The sequence below is a fragment of the Mytilus galloprovincialis genome, chromosome 13, assembly GCF_965363235.1.
Source record: "Mytilus galloprovincialis chromosome 13, xbMytGall1.hap1.1, whole genome shotgun sequence".
In the NCBI taxonomy this organism is placed as follows: Eukaryota; Metazoa; Mollusca; class Bivalvia; order Mytilida; family Mytilidae; genus Mytilus; species Mytilus galloprovincialis.
Window position 1 is genome coordinate 35,745,211 of NC_134850.1, and position 20,661 is coordinate 35,765,871.

Consider the following 20,661-nt stretch of genomic DNA (forward strand, 5'->3'; position numbering starts at 1 on the left):
TTTGGGGCAAAACTATTTATTCTTTGAAATACATATTTCAAGACTCCTCATGCACCCGTCAATGAATCGTCCCTTTACTATATGAAATTGTCTTTTGACACATATTCCGGTGTTCTTGAATTCGTTCCAATTTTATGCAGTTCATATTTTTACATAAACTTCTTTGATATTCAAATTATACTAATATTGGAAGATCTCGTGTTGTTTTGTTCCTTAGAGTAAGCTCTGGTAGACAATATTAATAACAGTCAACGTTTTTCTATATTACCTCTTTAAGACCATTTGTAGATTGCTTTAAAATGTTAAGGTCCTGAATTAAAACTTACATAAAACCACTGGCAATTTTTCAGTATAAATGAATTCATGTTTATTTCAGACGTTTTTTACACTGATCATTGAATAGGTCAGCACGTTCACACGCTACACAGATAAATTTTACGAAACCCTTCTACTTATTTTTTTTTTTTAGTAACTGACGAATTTAAGCGTGTTAAATTGTTTCGTAGCTTTCTAAACGAACGTAATTTCTGTTACTGAAGAGGCCTCGATGGCCAAGTGGTCATAGCAGTTCATCTACTGTATCACTTGTCACAAATAGTGATGAAAATGGGTACAGTTTTACTGTAAATAAGTTTAACACGTTTAATAGACTTTCTGTTTTTAAGAAAAATCATTCATAGTACACCCAATGTTTTTGTTGGGGTTCGTATTGCTCAGTCCTTAGTTTTCTATTTAGTGTACTATTGTTTGTCTGTTTGGTTTTCTTTTTCTTTTTTCGCCAAGACGTTGTCTTTTTGTTTTCAACTAATGATTTTAAATGTACCTCTGGTATCTTTTGATTCTCTCATATAATAAATAAAAACACGTTTAATAAGACTTTAAAGTCTATACCACATGTTGATTCAAAATTGGTACAATGTTGGTGTGCTAAGTTATCTTATACACATGTTATTTTTTTTCATGGCCAATGATCTTCCCTATTAGAAAGAACCAAAGAAAACACTTAAGGTGGTATGGGTGTCTTCCTCCATCTTGGATTGTAAAAATCAGAGAACCAAAGGTCCATATTTTCAATCAAGTTAGCAAAATGGGATGCAGGAATGCAGATATTTAATGTGATTTTCATTTAAAAGAACCAATTTATAAAAATATAACTTACAAATATTAATGTTTTTGCAAATGTTGATTAGTTTTGGTTGCTTTTAATTTTTTTTAAATTGGCATTTCAAGGGGAGGTAATTCTAAAACAGTGCATTTTCTGAAGGATTCTACATGAAATTTTCCTATTTTGTATTTTAGCCGGAAAAAACGTACGGTGACCCTATCTTTTCTTTTGATATTCTCAAAACATTGTCTGAAAGCTATCTTTTTCTTAAGTATTTAACAATTCTATCATTTTGTTTAGTTTCTAATCACAAAATGGTGTTGTTTCCTGTATAATCCAAACAAAATGTGTAATTTTGTCACGTCCTGTAGCTTGAGAAAATGCACGGTGACCTATCATTTTTATTATATTTTTCAACATATATCAATAGATACTACGTTTTGGCAAAGTATGAACAAATTCTATCATTTTTATTTTAGACTCCCATACCACCTTAAGTGCACAAGAAAATAAAAAAAACAATACGAATGGAGTTAAATAAAAAAAACAATGCATTTCTATCAATGCCATATTTTGTTATTGGCTCACTCAACTACATGTAGGATAGACAATTTAGAGTATTCATGTTCTTTTTTTACATTGTAATTATATTTGCATCTTTTTTTATTTTATTTTTTATTTTCGAGAATTACAACAAATACAACACATCAAACATGCATTCAGTAATATCAACACATTTGAATATATATTTATTTATAAATATCAACTTTGTTGTAAATTTAATTTTATGTATATATGAAAAGAGATTATAATTACAGTAAGAAATTTGAGTTAAATATGTATGTACCACACGAGAAGGGTAAAGTATTTTTGGAAAAAGGAAGAGGTTAAAACATCCTGTAAGATTTCAATATACAATAAATTGTGCTATAACATAAAATGATATGTTATGCTATTGTTTACAATAAGTATTTGTGAAAAATAAATGACAAAATGAATCATTAAAAATAATTCTTCAATGGCATTCCTTCATAGTATCAAAGTGGCATTCATACCTTTTATCACTTCAGCGCTGCTTGGACCAATCAAATCAATGATCACATAACCCGTTGAATTAAAACTCCAAGACACAAGAGGAAATGAAAATAAAATAACTGGATATATTTGTTACACGAAGTTTATAAAATGAAAAAAATATAACGAAATTAGGAGCTCAATCTCCAAAGTTAAACGCTACAGAACACTGATTATTGGTGCATTTCCTTTTCATCTAAAACATATAGATATGGTATTAACATTAGCAGTACAAATTTCATTGCAGCAGATGCGCCTTTAGACAACAAATGTCTTTTAAGCATGTTCAGTGATAGAGGCCTTAAATATATCAACATCTAATTGTTTTTCAGAAATTAAAGGGCTGATAACACTAAAAAGAACAAACGTCTAACCAAAGTCTTGCAAAAAATTAAAAAATGGAAAAAAAAGAACAGCAAATTTGACAAACACAATATCCGTATTATCATGCCAGTACTAGTCACAGGTCTTGTGATAATGTCGAGGACTAGTACATGCCTCACTTGTCATGATAAAACATTCGACATGTCTTGCTTTAAGTAGTGTACGCAAATTTCTGAAGAAAAACGACATATTTTATTTATTATAATTTTCCTTTGAATCACCGTTTTTAGCAACATTATTGACATTTGAAAATGTTAACAGCTGTTAATTGTGTTTGCTTGATAATAGCCTCTTAGGTCTTGGTTCAAGAACTCGGTCTTCCCGTTTTCGTTTTTGTGATGATCCTAATTGACATGAGGATGATGGTGATATTTGAATTGTCTTCGTGCAATGGCTAATGCAAGGTTTAATCTCTTTTCTAACAGCGGAAATCAATTCCAACGCGTCAGCCACTTTATATACTAAATAAGATTCCTCATCAGCACCGACAAGGACAAATGCTGCCAAACTTTGGTCAGGATTATCACCAACGCAAATTATTGCTCCACTGTCACCAGGTTTAGCAAACTCTTTTGTATCGACTTGTAAGTAGAGGAACGGTCCATCATACTTACAACCTGTGCACCTACCTACTTGTCTGTTTGGTTCGGATGCACCCCATTTATAAATAGTTCGATAGCGCACTTCTAGTGGATCTCCTCGGAAAATTTGCATGTTGATGAAATTTCCTTTTTGTGTTTTCAACCCAAAAGTACACGAGAGAGTCTTATCGGGTGATACTTCAACCAAGGAAAAATCTAGTGATGGTTCTTCAGATGATCCAGGTGTTCGCGAATCTGGGTACCGAATGATAACATTTCGGCCAATTGTAGCGTTATTAACATTGGAATATGCATACTGATTCTCTCCAATGACATGAGCACATGTTGTGAAAAAGTAAGTACCTTTTTCATCTTCTAGGAACATTCCAACTGTTCCATAACTTTTTTTACTTTCATTTGACATTTCGGGATTGATTTTACTTCCCTGCTGTAATGATGTAAACAAAGTGATCTCTCTACTTTTGAATTTAATACTTATATCGTATTTTAAAGCAGAATAGTCAAAGAAGTTTTTCATATAGTCAGAGACTTCTTTTTCATCTTTAATGTTGTTACGTTGAAGATAAAGGCTTATTGTATCACCCATACATCCAAAACCTTTCACTCGTTCATTCCTGTAAAAATGAAAATCATATAGTAATGTTACAAATAAAAAATAAGCGTCACTTTTTTCAATTAAAGGAAAGGCAAATAGTCAGAAACAAAATGTGCTTCTTGTGATCCTTACATTTATATTTACAAAATTTGTACATTATGAATAACTTTATTTAGCTCAGTATTCAGTACATCGGTACTGACATGATTTGTAACAATCCTTTCTAAAATTTTCCGTTAAAAGAGCCAGAAACTCAATGAACGGCCATGTAAAAATGTTTAAATTTAAACTTCAATTATCAAATAAAATCTGATGGGTATGTATGTGTCAGCAGCAATAAGTGCATTATGCATAAGCTTAAATCCTAGGCAATAAGCTAATGCATAGACAGTAAGTCTATTGCCAAAATTATGTTAGGCATTAGTCTTAAATCCTAGGATTTAAGCTTAAATCCTGAAAAATGTGTGCAGGCATTAAGCTTAATGCCTTATTAGTTATCAAAGGTACCAGGATTATAATTTTGAACGCCAGACGCGCGTTTCGTCTACATAAGAGTCACCAGTGACGCTCACATAAAAATATTTATAAAGCTAAACAAGTACAAAGTTAAGGAGAATTGAGGATCCAAAATTTCTAAAAGTGGTGCCAAATACGGCTAAAATATACATGCGAGTAAATAAAAGACATTTAATCATATAGTAAATAAAAATATGTTTGGTACATAATAACATTATGAGAACTGGGACCTGCTTATCGATACTGTCTTATAAAACGAAAGTTGTATATCTGCTCAAAATTTATAAATATGTTAGCTTTAAATAGGAAGAGATTAAATTTCCGTCCATTTTTTACCTTTTTTCATGATTTTGTATTTGGCGCAACTCCTCGCCCATTGAATCTTATATTGTAAAGTTAGTATTCAAAAAATATTTCAGCAAAATATGTATGGGCGAATGCTGGCGCCACTGTTAATTTTCCAAAAAAAATATATATACTTTTGCATTAATCTGCTAAAAATCATGTTTTTACAACATTTCCTTTAATCATGACATCACATCTCTCTCATTCATGACGATATTAGTGAAAATTATGTTTTAACTAAAACAATTAGACATTCCAACATATGATTTTATCATGGTTCCACTACATTATCACTGTGAATATTTACAGAATTGTAGGGCAAAAATGTTGAAGTAAGTAAACCAACTCCTTTCGACATAAAAAAAGAAACTAAGGTTTCAACTCTGTCAGGCAAAGTTGGGTAATTATAAATCCTTGGCTTCCAAAAAATTGACTTGAATTTTATACAACGTGTTGTTTTAATCTTTCATTCCAGATTATTTAAATTTTGATTAGCATGGATCATGTTAATAGTTGAATACATCGGTTTCAAATATATTTCCGACTTTTTTATTGCTGTCATATTTGTATTATTTTCGTCTTTTGGTTTGTTAAATACCTGGCTGTTTGTTTGGGGATTTTATTTATTTTATTTTATTAAGATGGAGGGTGGGGGTGGCGGGGGTGTTCTTTTGTTTTTTTTTAATTGTTTAAAATTTGTTATGTTAGGGCCTTTTATAGTTGACTACACTTTTTTGTTTTCCTCATTGTTAAAGTTCATATGTTGCTTTATAGTTGCTTATATCTTTTTTCTTTTGGACTCTTTTGTATAAATGTATCATTGGCAAGCATACCATTTCTTCTTAACCTATATAATATATTTTGTGAATTCGTGCACATTAAAATTTTCGACAGCAAACAGACATGACGAGAATAGTAAATATGAACCATGAACAAACATATTTTATATTATAGATTAAGATTTCACAACTCATTCAATTATATTCTTTATGTAGGTTTTTAGCTATCGTTATATTAATTTTTTTTTCCAACCTGCAACTTCGTTACATCTACACAACTTTTATCATATCATATAAAATTTCGAGTATAAAATGTGATGGCATCAGCACTTTTTATTAAATTTATCTCGGGTATAACTCAAATGTTTAAACGACAGTTTATTGTGACTTACCGTAATGAAACAGTCTTCCACTCGTGCAGCATTACGCTATCTCCTCTGTTCGTCAATTCATCAGACAAAGATTTGCAAAAAGCAGACAAATTATCTTCGCTTTCGTTGAAATATGTACAGATTCCCGTGTACATTTCTTTTGCAACTGTAGCTTTTTCAGTTTTATTTAGCAATATTATGCATTTGTCTGTACATTTGTGACCATTAGAGAACACGGCTAAAGTAGATGCAACTGAATCTGTTGATGGCTTTGATGTTTTCTTTGTAACGTATGAGTATCGTGCTGTATTAGAATGCCGTTGACGTGTAGTCTTAGAATTTGTTTTACCTTGACATTCTTTTAAAACTGGCGTTTTACCTATTAATACTTTGTAGATATGTTCCTCCAGTAAACAACAAACTCTATCAGCTGATATATTCGACATCAGTTTAGATCCTAATAGTTTTTTGTGTGAAATTTCTCCATGAATATCTCTTGATAATTCTTCAAATATCTTGTGATTAGATTTGTTTAAAGGCAAAGAGCACGCATTAAACGTTTCTCCTGAAAGCTTTTTCTTGACATAGCTGGTTAGTTTTCCGCGACTCCCATTCCACTGTCCTCGTTCCTGGCTTATCTGATGTTGCAGATCTAATATGATATCATAAACTACTTGCAAATGTTCAACTATGCTAAAATGAATACAAAGGCCTACACGAGTACGTATGTCTACTAGATCTTCTGGAAACCTATATATCTTTGGAAATATTTTGTTGAGAGCTGTATCACCATGAATTTTTCTTTGCAACTCATAACTAAGAGGTTGCAATGCAGAAACTCTTCTACACCTGCCTTTTACAACATAAATTACATTATCAAAGTGTTGAAGAATGTTCTTGTTCTGTTGAACCATTGTACAGTCCTGAAAGAAAATTGAATTGGTTTTACACGATTAACTAATTTTGAGAGTTTATTCTCACTAAAGCTATTAATTCGACAAATATAAACGTTACTTAAGTGTATTGCTCTAAACAAAATATGGTTAAGACTGCTCAAAATGTATCAATATTCTTGAGAAGGTTGTGCATCGAGGAAACTCGTTTACATTGAGGCATTAATAATGTAATCGCTTAGATCGCTGACGAGTATCATTTTATTTTGTCTTTATAGGAATTTTGTTGCAAAAATGCAAACACTGTTTCACTCAAGTATTGTTATAGTTTTTAAAAGACAATTTCAGTTCATTAAAGCTGTGTATGTGAAATTTTCCTCTCCTGGTTAATATATATAATTCTTTCACAAATGTACTGTGTATAATATTGTTTTATATACTTATTGTCTTTAAATATTATAAGTTTTATGACAATTAAATCATTCGGAGTTTTATTTTGTTTATTTAAGAGTTGATTTATGGCAGCCGTATATTTGTTTTCATTTAGTTTAAACATATTTATGGATAGTCGATTAATATAACTTTTGCAACTTATATTAATCCCTTTACGTGTGCGAGTGCTGCCTTGTAGCGGCATTAGCCTACTCTTTTTCGAAATCTACAAGGGTGTTTTTTGCGTGCAAGAGATATTGTTCTCTCTTAACACGGGTCAGCCACCCTTCCGACGGACTATCACAGTTTTCTCAAAACCATACTCGAAAATAGTGTCAAGGGAGAGCCAGAAATTCAGTCCCTGAAATTGTCATCCTGGAACAGGAATTGAACCAGTTTTCATTTAACCATGGGTTGGGCATTTATAGTCGATTATTTTACCCTGAGCGTTAGCGAGGGATAAATAAAATTGAGAATGGAAATGGGGAATGTGCCAAAGAGACAACAACCCGACCATAGAAAAAAACAACAGCAGAAGGTCACCAACAGGTCTTCAATGTAGCGAGAAATTCCCACACCCGGAGGCGTCCTTCAGCTGGCCCCTAAACAAATATATACTAGTTCAGTGATAATGAAAGCCATACTAATTTCCAAATTGTACACAAGAAACTAAAATTAAAATAATACAAGACTAACAAAGGCCAGAGGCTCCTGACTTGGGACAGGCGCAAAAATGCGCCGGGGTTAAACATGTTTATGAGATCTCAACCCTCCCCCTATACCTCTAGCCAATGTAGAAAAGTAAACGCATAACAATACGCACATTAAAATTCAGTTCAAGAGAAGTCCGAGTCTGATGTCAGAAGATGTAACCAAAAAAATAAACAAAATGACAATAATATATAAATAACAACAGACTACTAGCAGTTAACTGACATGCCAGCTCCAGACTTCAATTAAACTGATTGAAAGATTATGATTTCATCATATGAACATCAGGCACAATCCTTCCCGTTAGGGGTTTAGTATCATACCATCATAACATATATGAGAAGAACCTAACCCGTGTCATGCCAACAACTGGTTTTTGAATAAATGTGTTTAGTTCCGATGCAAAGACCCTATAAGTGAATCAATATTAACGCCAAAATATGCAATCTTTAATGACCTGACAACAGTATCGTAACTATATCCCTTCTTAATAAGTCTTTTCAAAGGTTTTGTTAGTTTTTGAGGTGAATACTGACACCTTTGTGCTTTATAAAGAATATTTCCATAAAAAATTGGATGTGAAATACCTGAACGTATAAGAAGTCTGCATGTTGAGCTATATTTACGAATGATGTCCTTATACCGATGATAACATTTAGTATAATGTTTTGACTAGTTTGTGATATCGAAAACCCTGGTGTAATAATTTTTCAGTAATACATAAATTTCTCTCGTTAAAATCTAAAACATCGTTATATATACGAGCGAATCGTACACGTTGAGATATATAAACACCGGAAGATGGTGACAAGGGAACGTCACCATCTAAAAATGGATAATTAACGATAGGAAATGAAAAATCATCTCTTTTATCATAAATTTTAGTATTAAGCTCCGTTAGTGATATAGATATCAAGATCGGGGAAAGGCAGTGGTCATTGGTAGTATTAGCTTTATTTAAAGTAAGTTCAACAGGATAAATTTCTTTAATATACATACTGAAGTCGTCATTATTGAGAGCCAAAATATCATCCAAATATCTAAAAGTATTATTAAATATGTTTATCAGATGTTGTTTTGATGGGTCTCTACTTATTTTTGTCATAAATTGTAACTCATAGCAATACAAAAACAGGTCCGCAATAAGTGGTGCACAGTTAGTCCCCATTGGAATTCCGATAATCTGACGATATACGGAATCCCCAAAGCGAACAAAAATGTTATCTAGTAAAAATTCAAGGGCATATATAGTATCAAAGCATGTCCAATTGACATAGTTTTTTTGTTTATTGCTACTAAAAAATGACCTTAAAGAGTTTGAACATATATATATTTACATTCTGACTTTTTAAATGCCCATTTAATTAGGTGTGTGAATTTTTTCTTAATGAGAACATGGAGAATGTGAGGCAATGTGGTAAACAGGGTAGAAAAATACGAATATAAATGCCCAACCCATGGTTAAATGAAAACAAATCTACGGCTGCCATAAATAATTTCGATTCTTATAGGACAAATTCGGTAATTTTGTTAACCGTGAAAGCTCTATACATACGATACTGTTTTGGCTGTTTCGTTTTACCCAATTCTGATAATATTAGTAATATCATTTAATTCAATGATTATTCTTTTTTAATCGAATTTTCTCTTATTACTTTTCTACCAATGTAATTTCATGTGTTCTGAGGCGTATAAGAAGCTCTAAAACGTCCGGTATTTACATTTGATTTTTTGTTTACGGAAACATACATGTGACGTCACCTTGTTTCGTTGCCATGTCAAGACAATAACATCATTTCGTGGAATTTTCGTTTAATGAAATTTTACCATGAAAAAAAATAGTTAATTTTTCTATAAAATATAGATAAATAAATTAAATCTGAGTCTTTCTCTACGTAAACAGGGGGTTTTCATGACGAAAATTGAGAATCTCTGATAGTAAAAATAAGCGAAACAGCCGTTTTTTTGTTTGTGTATTACTGCGTTTGCGCTATAGGTAGATATATTGCAGCGCTTGTAATATTTCATTTAACGTTTTCTAATTATTCAAACCAATACAATACCAACAACATGAAAATAAGGTATGCAACACTTCAAATAGTTATCAAAGGTACCAGGATTATAATTTAGTATGCAAGACGCGCGTTTCGTCTACATAAGACTCATCAGTGATGCTCAGATCAAAATAGTTATATAGCCAAACAATACAACGTTAAAGAGCATTGAGGACCCAAAATTTCAAAAACGTTGTGCCAAATACAGCTACAGTTATCAGTTCCTGGGATAAGAAAATCCTTAGTTTTTCGAAAAATTCAAAATTTGGTAACAGGAAATTTATAAAAATGACCATATAATTGATATTCATGTCAACACCGAAGTGCTGACTACTGGGTTGGTGATACCCTCGGAAACTAAAAGTCCACCAGCAGTGGCATCGACCCAGTGGTGTAAACATTTATCAAAGGTACCAGTATTATGATTTAATACGCCAAACGGGCGTTTCGTCTACATAAGACTCATCAGTGACGCTCAGATAAAAATAGTTATATAGCCAAACAAGTACAAAGTTGAAGATCATTGAGGACCCAAAATTCAAAAAAAAATTGTGCCAAATACGGTTACGGTTATCTATTCCTGGGATAAAAAATCCTTAGTTTTTCGAAAATTTCAAAATTTGGTAACAGGAAATTTATAAAAATGACCATATAATTGACATTCATGTCAACACCGAAGTGCTGACTACTGAGCTGGTGATAACCTCGGGAACGAAACGTCCACTAGTAGTGGCATCGACCCAGTTGTGTAAATAGTTATCAACGGTACCAGTATTATAATTTAGTACGCCAGACGCCCGTTTCGTCTACATAAGACTCATCACTGACGCTCAGATCAAAATAGTTATATAGCCAAACAAATACAAAGTTGAAGAGCATTGAGGACCAAAAATTCCAAATACGGCTAAGGTAATCTATTCCTAGGATAAGAAGATCCTTATTTTTTGAAAAATTTGGTAACAGGAAGTTTATAAAAATGACCATATAATTGATATTCATGTCAACACCGAAGTGCTGACTAATGGGCTGGTGAAACCCTCGGGGACGAAACGTCCACCAGCAGGGGCATCGACCCAGTGAAGTAAATAGGTACCATAGGTATCAGTATTATAATTTAGTACGTCAGACGCGCGTTTCGTCTACATGTGTAATGATGGAACTTTCATCAGTGAGCTGTAGTTAAAACACACTTGTTATATTGAAAACAATAGGTAAAAATAAAACAGGTAATTAATCATCTATGAAATTTTGTAACATATGCATAATTTGAATATATACTAGTCAACAAAAGAAACGATACACGACGTTAGAATAAAATTTATCAAAAAGTATTAAAACTAAAACAATAGGAGATACACTATTTGCAAAAGCTTTCATTTGCAAAGTATGCACATATGATAATGAAAATCAAAACCTTTCGGAAAGTAAATAAATTCCATGTAAACGATCATAGGGTGCAAATTATTTTTGCGGAAAGTTGGACACAAAATCAACACACAAGTTTGTAAGTACCAAAATAATTTTTAAATTTGTTTAAAAATATTCAATATGCTAATCAAGTTATGGTAATGTTGTAACTTATGGTTGAAATATTTTTTGTTTTAATTTTGGGTGAAAAAAGTGTTTTTTGAAATCTCAGAAAATGCAAAAAAAGAAGAACTTGTTTTCGTCTCAAATCAATGTTTTAGACATGCAAACAACACACTTTAAATTTTGAACCTTTCGAATTAGTTTTTTAAAAGATGGTTAACGTTTTTTTTAATTTCACTTTACACATACTGTCAATGGTAAATCAAATGATAATGTTTACATTTAAACGATTTCTTGTGGGGCCAAACTTTGCTTTACAAATAAACAAAGAAACTACGATTTTAAAAAAGAATTGATGGCAAACATTGTCTTTATCTTTAAATGAGTGGTTGACATCATTAGTTGGAACTTCTGTTTTTAAAATTGTCGTTTTATGTAAATTATGTCAATAAACTTGAATTTCCCCAAATGACGTCATGAAAGCAAACAAAATCTTTTTTTAAACGGATTTATATTTCCATGGTCATTAAATATCACTACCTTCAATATTGGTCCTATAAAAGGAAAACTTCATCTTCAATTGAAAAAAAAGTCGTGTTTCGTTTCTTTTGTTGACTAGTATATATGTGTTCGAACTAGATGAAATTAAGGCTTGTTCTAGATAATCATGTTTGAAATAGAAATTCAGTATTGATTTTATTTTCTATCATAACAATATTTATAAGAATATGTGGTATGAGTGTCAATGAGAATATGCTTAAAAAAAAGTGTCATCTCTGTTAATTTGTGGATCTCTGTTTGAATGATAATAAAACAAATAAAAGGTTATTGAAAATGTCTTAAAATGGTCAAAATTATAACTTTGAAACTGTGATAACTTTGAGTAGACAAAGTCAATTAATTATTTGTTTGGTTTACATTTCATAAATAACTGAATCTCACATGGTATTCAAAGCCTTTTGATAGTTGAAAGTTATTTCCCTTATATGTAGTCATTAGAAATTCTCAATAGTAATAAACACGCTTACGATGTTTGCAGCCCTAACTTGAACCATAGCAATAAAAATGATAATATTGTATTCATCTCGTGGTTTTGTTAAATATTATCGGGCGAACATAAAAAGGCTATTGTTAAAGTATATATAAGTTTCATGTCGGAACTCATTCTTCAGTTTCAATTTTAATTTTGCAATTTAAATTGTATTTTTGAAATATATGATATGTACCGATAAATGTCTAGAAGTATTTTAACTGAATGGGTGTCCATCGCGTAAGGTTAATGTGAAAGTTAATAATTATTTTGAAAAAAATATGGTTTTTGTCCATAATAAAGACACAAAAATGTTTCAACGGTAAAGTTGAAAAGAGCAAAAGCATGTATCAATTGATTAAAACCCGAAGTGTGATATTGTATGTTCCTGTCAGAAAAAAATATTACCTATGCGTAATATCCCGTAATTAATCCTATTGATATTGAATTACTGATAACCCCAATTATGACATAGCAATTTACAACTTGCAGTCGTTACTAAAGAATAATTTTATTCAATTCAAAAAGGTAAATCGTATCTGATATTCTGCAGTTTATATTATTAATTATTTTTCGCTTGCAATTGATGTGTTTGAGCTTTTGATTCCACCATTTGATTAGGTACTTCCCTTTTGTGATTTTCCTCGGAGTCATTAAATACACAACTGATAAGCGAGTGCTTTCGTAATTATTAAGTCATGCATTAACAAATGCAATATTATGACAACCACCAGTTGACATATAACCTTTAAATTTAATCCACCTTAAAGAATTGATACCCAAGAGGGCTGAAAGAAGAATCATGTGTAATTTTGTCTTATACGAATCTTTTTAATTATTGTTCTTCTGTGTAGGAATTTAAAATATATAAAACTAAATCTGATATGATATAATGAATTATGAAATCTACTTAGTGTAATGTTGGTAAAGTGCGTTCCATCAATCTATCATCTTCTCAATATTTAGAGTATGGACAATGAGTGGTATTTTTTCTGTAATAGCAACATTGGTTTTGATTTTCCACGTATATATAGCGTATATATAAAAAAGAAGATGTGGTATAATTGCCAAAGAGACACTCTTCACAAGAGACCAACATGACACACAAATTAACACCTATAGGTCACCGTACGTCCTTCGACGATGAACAAAGCCCATACCATATAGTCAGCTATAAAAAGCCCCGAAATGACGATGTAAAACAATTCAAACGAGAAAACTTACGGCCTAATTTATGTACAAAAAAATAACGAAAAAACAAATATGTAACACATTAACAAACGACAACCACTGAATTACAGACTCCTGGCTTGGAACAGGCACGTACATGGAGGATGTAGCGGGGTTAAACATGTTAGCGGGATCCCAACCCTCCCCCTAACCTGTGACAGTGGTGTTACAGTACGAAATAAGAACGAATTATAAGTAGAGGTTCTTAAGAGCCTGTGTCGCTCACCTTGGTCTATGTGCATATTAAACAAAGGACACAGATGGATTCATGACAAAATTGAGTTTTTGTTTTGGTGATGTGTTTGAAGATCTTACTTCATTTAACAATCTTGTTGCTTACAATTATCTCTTTCTATAATGAAATTGGCCCAGAAGTGACAGTGGAAAATATGTTAAACAAAAATTTACAAAATTTATGAAAATTGTTAAAAATTTACTATAAAGGAAAATAACTCCTTACGGGATCAAATGACCACTTTAGTCAAGTTGACTTATTTGTAGCTCTTACTTTGTTGTACATTATTGCTGTTTACAGTTTATCTCTATCTATAATTATATTCAAGATAATAACCAAAAGCTGCAAAATTTTCTTAAAATTACCATATCAGGGGCAGCAGCCCAACATCATTTTGCCCGACTCATTAGGGGTTTTGCTCTGTTTTCTGCTCTTTAGGCGGGTTATTTTCTCATTGCCACATTTTTCGTTTCAATTCACTGTTTTTCTCACAAGCAGTTATGTGTTACTATTGAGATACTTTCGATAATATTTATTCATCACAACAGTATATTTTCTGTAAAATGTTCGTGGCATTTCTTGCACAATCTGACGTTGATACTACTTAAAAGAGGGACGAAAGATACCAAAGGGACAGTCAATTCTTAATATATGCAATCCACTTATAGTTTCCACTTTTTCTGTGTATGCATTGCATTTGCGGTCTACGAAGCGTCGGTTGGAATCTGATATGGACATTAACTTCGATCATCAGAAATAGGCACGTAGAATCGTCTTGAGGTAAAGAGGAATCAAATCCCTAATATTATATTACATTACAATTAAATTGGATGATGTCTCAGAAGAAAAAAATGTACTCTTTTGTAATACTGGGCCAACTCATTTAACATAATTTATTGGTTTACTTTAAGTTTATTATCTACCAATACGCTGATCGCATTTATCAGATAATTGGTATAAATGTTATTCACAACTAAGTTCATATTAAAGATAAGATATCTATGTTTAGTTATGTATATATTCAGTTATCAGCACATTAAGCTATGTTCGTCGGGTTACATATGTCTCTTATTTTATTGGAATTTATACAAGATGTATCATATGATTGTCAATTAGACAACTGTCAACAAAGACAAAACACAAAGAATTTAAAACAATTTTCGATGATCATCAGTGACATAGTGATTATTATCTACCAATACAATGCCATAGTTCAAATATATATGTCGTAAACATGCATTATTCATCAATCAAAGCCTATTAAAGATAACATGTCTATGTTTAATGATGTATATATGTGCATATAATTTACATGATATATATGCACTTGAGTGAAACAGGACGCGATTTAATCTACGCTTATTAAATACAGATAAATATTAAAGAACTATTTCTACTTAATCGACAGATTTAATTGCGTATTAACCTGTCCACTTAGTAGAATTACTAAATAATTTTAGATAAAATCAGTTAATGTTCTGTCGCACTTTTTGTGTAATAGTTGCCATATTTATTCTGTTTGGTCAGCGACAGTCCGGTATCGACTTTTATATATTTAGATTCTAGCTTCACTGATGAGTCTTTAGTAGACAAAACGCGCCTTTCGAGCAATTTCTAAATTTTAATCCTGGTATCTTTGATGAATGTATTTGCACATAGAAATCTCCCGGTATCATTGAACTCTGTCTAGTATTTGTAAAGTATCATGCACTCTGGTCTTTATTTTATACTTTTATTTAATAGTGTCCATGCACTGTCTTATATATGCATTACATATAATAATAAGACAAAGTGGTACAATTTCCAATGACACAACTAATAACAAGAGACGAAATAAATAGACGTTGATATCTTCGGTTAATATCAGCGAAAAATGTTGAAGATAGTGCTAGGTAATATAAACTTCAATGGGATCTAGCGTTGTGTAAACAGAGGTTATTGTAACCGTCAAAGTTGATGAATCTCGTGATTTTAAGAAGTTAACTATCCTGTACTGAAGATATGGCACTTTTTCGTGTAACAGTCTTCAATCTTGATCTCGATGGCGAAGTTGTAAATGTCTGTGAAGAATTTTGCCTCGTTATCTGCATTATTTTGCTTTGTAACTAGCATTTAGGAAGAAATGCATCGACGTCTTTGCCAGGTTATATATGCTGCTTCAACAATATACTCCTAGTATACCAATTTGGTTTTAATTACTGTGTCGTGACTTAGTGAGATGTGATGTGATAAATACCAAAACGTATCAAAGGAATTTATTTTGTTTTAAATTTGTACTTGCTTTGCTTGTACTACTTGCCTTGCGTAATTGCTTGCTTCTCTAAACATGAGCAACACGACGGGTGCCAAACGTTGTACAGAATATGCTTACCCTTCCAGAGCATCTGAGATCACCCCTAGGTTGTGGTTGGGATCGTGATGCTAAGTCCTTAGATTTCTACTTTATGTCGTGTGTACTATAATGTGTCTGTTTTTCTTTTTCATTTTTAGTCATAGCGTGGTCAGTTTATTTTCGATCTACTGTCTCTCTGGTCTATTTCGCCCCTCTTGTAAGTTCTTTTTGATTGGGTCCAAGTTTTTTATGGTTACATCTTACATAGTTTACCCAAACTGTTTGCCCTATATATACGTCATTTCCTGTTAATCTTCGTGTGCCCCCTGGTTGTCTAAATGGTTGTTGTATTTTTTACACGCTGAAGTGTGATTTTCGAGTTATATTATGGCAGTACATGTTTGACATGTTTATATTACTCCATGGCTTTGTTCATCAATTCACTGATTTGGTTTTGATCGTCAGTTTGCAAGCAATCCTTAAAATCTGGTGATATATGCCATCTTAAAATTGCAGTGAGATGAGAGTTTTTTTGGTATGTGTTGAAGACATCGTCGTGACTTTGAGATGAAGGATAGCAATAAAACCGCTGTTTTTCTGCTAGTATTGTGGCAAGGACGGATACCCTATATAGTTTCATTTTATTTGTAGTTAGGCATGCACATGCTCTGTAAAATGTTAGAGATGTTGATTTGTTGAAGCACAATAGATGTCAGAAATATTCTGTGGTTATCACATAAAACCTTTGTTTGTAGAATTGTAAACACCTTCTTGGCTTGGAGGTAGTCTTCATCGCTAGTCTGATCTTTGTTTGGTTCGTTGCAATAGGCCTTTTTTTATTTTCTGAACAATAAAATATGTTTTTAATTAATGGTCTTGTTTGGTTGTAGTCAGTATCTGATAAACTGTGAAGGGCATCCATGTTATGTAAGAGATGTCAAAAATTCGCGCTGACCGCAATCATGATGTTATGATTACATGCATCATCAAAATGTCCAGCCAGTTTGTTATGAGTTGAAACGAGTCGACGAGTTACATTTCGAATTATCTTCTGGTTGACAAAAGAAATATGAACTTCCTTTCAACGAACATTTACGACATGATGAACGTTGAACCGTCTAAGATTTCGAAACCCGTTGAGAACAAACCGGTTTGGTTTGTCCAGGTGAATGTGGTTCAACATGTGGGTATTGTTTTTTGAACTGATAAATCTTTAAACTGGAAATCAATTTAAAAAAAAAACGTTTGATAAACGCTTTTAACCCTAGTTTCTGGCTGAGCCTAAAGTTATATCCGAATCTTGAAGGTATGTATTAGTGGTACAGCTTTTTGTACACTATCGGAGGTTCGTACTTGCTCTAGAGGACACAGCTTAAGTAAAGGTTTTCTGTTGAACACTTCTATTGCGTAAGTTGAATCTAAAGTTTAAATTTGATTAGAAGAAACAAGGTATTACGTATCATTAGATACAAAAATTAATTAACCGTTGATGTCGTGTAGAGTCAGCTAATAACACATTTAATTCATATAAAAATAGTTTATCATTTCCGTCATTTAGTAGATAAATGATAAAGCTAGAGGCTCTAAAGAGCCGGTTTCGCTCAACCACCGGTTTCGCGTCACTGATGAGTCTTATGTAGACGAAACGTGCGTCTGGCGTATTAAATTATTATCCTGGTACCTATTCAACACATATATATATATATATATATATATATATATATGTCATAAACTATGAACGACTATCAGCTAGAATATGATTAATGACTAAAATCTTGTTTCTGTTCAAGTTTCTTTCTTTCCACCATAGTTTTTTGCAAAAAGTGCAAAAAGTGTAAAAAGATGTCGTTTAAGGGCAATAACTTCTTTAAGAATTCTTACCTTTTTGCAGATCTTTTCATTGTGATTATATTTGATATAACATTTTCTATCTACTAGTATCTATTATAGTTTTCAAGATAATAAACTCAAACAAATGGTAAAAACTGTCATTTAAGGACAGTAATTGCTGTGAGAAGTAAACTGGAGATTTCATAAAAAATTAAGTATTTGCTTAAGTATACGTTATCTACGTATATCTTATCTGGCTGATCTGTTTTCATATTTGAAAACTAATATGTGTCAGTAATATTTTTTTAGGTGAGGTCAAAAACGCAGACAAATTGATAAAAAAAAATCGTCATAAAAGGGCTAAAACTCCAAAAAGGTGTATATGATGGATTTCTTCTATGGTGACTTATTTGTAGATCTTGTCTTGCTGTTCTCTTATGTTAGTGCATGATTATCTCTATGACCTAAATTTTGTTTGATAATGGACATAATGAATAAGTTACTTTTGAACATCGGTGCACTACTGTTGCCTTTACCATTATATCAAAAACCTAGGATGCATCATGATATGTCGTTTTCACAGACTGTCCATACTAAATCATTGTTATTAAAGTTTAACTCGTAAAGTTAAATTCCCCTACCACAACTACTTTAAGTCCAGAAAATAGCAATATATAAATATATATAAAAATATATACTTTGTTTTAGTATAATCAGTTTAACTGTTATTTAAAACATCATTCAGGATTACAAACATTGATAATCAATCACTTCAGAAAAGAACTAAACAATATAAATTACGGGGAGATGAAAGTTATCATTAATCATGATGAATTAATTCTATAATATTTAATACAATATATGGTAACAATAAAAATTGTATGTCCTGCAAGGAGTAAGAACAAAATCAGGAGTTATATGCCACTAGCGGTGAATGGTTGTATCCGTCGGGTTTCAAACAAAACAGCAAGAGTCGATGTATATTGATCAGTGTATTATAAAAGAGGGACGAAAGATACCAGAGGAATAGTCAAACTCATAAATCTAAAATAAACTGACAACGCCATGGCTAAAAATGAAAAAAGACAAAAAGTATCATTGAAATTATACAGGGGCAGAACTAAAGTGCGAACACTTAGCGACCAAACAGAACAAGTGACACCTTAAAGACAATAGATTAAGCGGAAGTATGACAAGAAATACATTGTAATATTGTAGGTTGGAAAATAATGGGGGGCGGGGTTTATATGAAAGGAGTGTTTATTTGGCTTTGTTAACAAACATTAATAGAACGTGTATGTGTTAAATATTTGTTTTTCATTAATTTTTTTATAGATAAGGCCGTAAGTTTTCTCGTTTGAATTGTTTTACATTGTCATATCGGGGCCTTTTATAGCTGACTATGCGGTATTGGTTTTGCTCATTGTTGAAGACCGTACGGTGACCTATAGTTGTTAATGTCTGTGTCATTTTGGTCTCTTATGGACAGTGGTCTCATTGGCAATCATACCACATCTTTTTTTTTATATAGACTTATAATAAATCAGTAAAAAGTAAAGGAAATAATTATTTAAATGTTGGCAATTATTTCCTTCTATCATCATATTGCCAAATACACTAATAAGTATGATAAGCATCAAAGCAGTATCTACCTTTCGACCTAGCCATGACTTTCATTCACAATTTTTCTAATTCTCACTTTTTTAATATGATGAACAATGTATTTCGAGGGAACAAAATATAAAGGAAAACTTACATTTTCACTCAGGAAACACTTTCTTTTTTTCATAGATGGATTCAATACAATAACTACAGCAAATGGTTTTTCTGTTGGTTTCTTTGGATTTAATTCCTCTGGCCTGGGAACCTTTCTGCCAACATGACTGGTACTAACAAGAAGAGAGGTCACCTCAGATGAAACCGGTGTTCTATAATATACGTAAACACAGGGTTTTTGTAAAATGTATTTAAGTTCTGGTACATCTATGACTCTCAGAATGTCTGTATTTTTGCCATTAATACAAGTATTTTGTAACATCCACAGCGAGGTAAAAGCATCGGAATCATATTCCCATACATCTTGTACTGCCATCACAGTAGACATAAAATTCCAATAATGGTACTTGAAATATATAGAAGCGTGTTATACCTTTAAAAGTTGAACTTTGATATCCCTACATATATCTTCTAGGTGCGTTTTAGTCACGATTGAGTACTCAGTTATTTATATACTACTTATGAAATTGAATTCTTTTACTTTTTAAACGAAATACAATACATTTACAACATTGAATAGAATTTAAAAATTTATGTTGTAAATTGAGGAAGAAATTTAAGTAGATGTTACATTATACATACATATAAGAACGTTTAATTTGATTGCCTATGGGACAATATTCATCGAGGATCTAGGTACAGTACACTGATGTGTGTGAACGGCCCTCAACCATAGACAGAAACTTATAATACGAAATAAACAGAACTACGGAGAATTCACGATTTCAACATCATAACTCAAAGATAAACAAGAGGGAGTCAAAGACTCTTATAATGATCTACAAGTAGGGAATGCCGTGCTTATCTACCTTTTTTATATTCGAAAAGGAAGAGAAA

At 32.0% G+C, this 20,661-nt stretch overlaps 1 protein-coding gene across 1 annotated transcript; it reads right to left on the reverse strand.

The window, feature by feature from the left end:
* Positions 1-1,934: 1,934 nt before the first annotated feature.
* Positions 1,935-20,111, reverse strand: LOC143056539 (uncharacterized). Its single transcript, XM_076229623.1, has 3 exons — positions 19,805-20,111; positions 5,793-6,694; positions 1,935-3,779 (listed from the first exon to the last, which is right to left on the reverse strand). Exons 1-3 carry the CDS (start codon positions 20,084-20,086, stop codon positions 2,828-2,830), a joined length of 2,136 nt encoding a protein of 711 aa, XP_076085738.1. The 5' UTR covers positions 20,087-20,111; the 3' UTR covers positions 1,935-2,827.
* Between the last annotated feature and the right edge of the window lie 550 nt (positions 20,112-20,661).

Excerpts from the sequence above, each read along its gene's own strand:
- LOC143056539 (XM_076229623.1), bottom strand. The coding sequence starts at position 20,086 with ATGTTACAAAATACTTGTATTAATGGCAAAAATACAGACATTCTGAGA. Across the intron at positions 6,695-19,804 it reads AGTGTTTCCTGAGTGAAAAT|GACTGTACAATGGTTCAACA; the intron begins GTAAGTTTTCCT and ends ATTTTCTTTCAG. Across the intron at positions 3,780-5,792 it reads TGGAAGACTGTTTCATTACG|GAATGAACGAGTGAAAGGTT; the intron begins GTAAGTCACAAT and ends TCATTTTTACAG.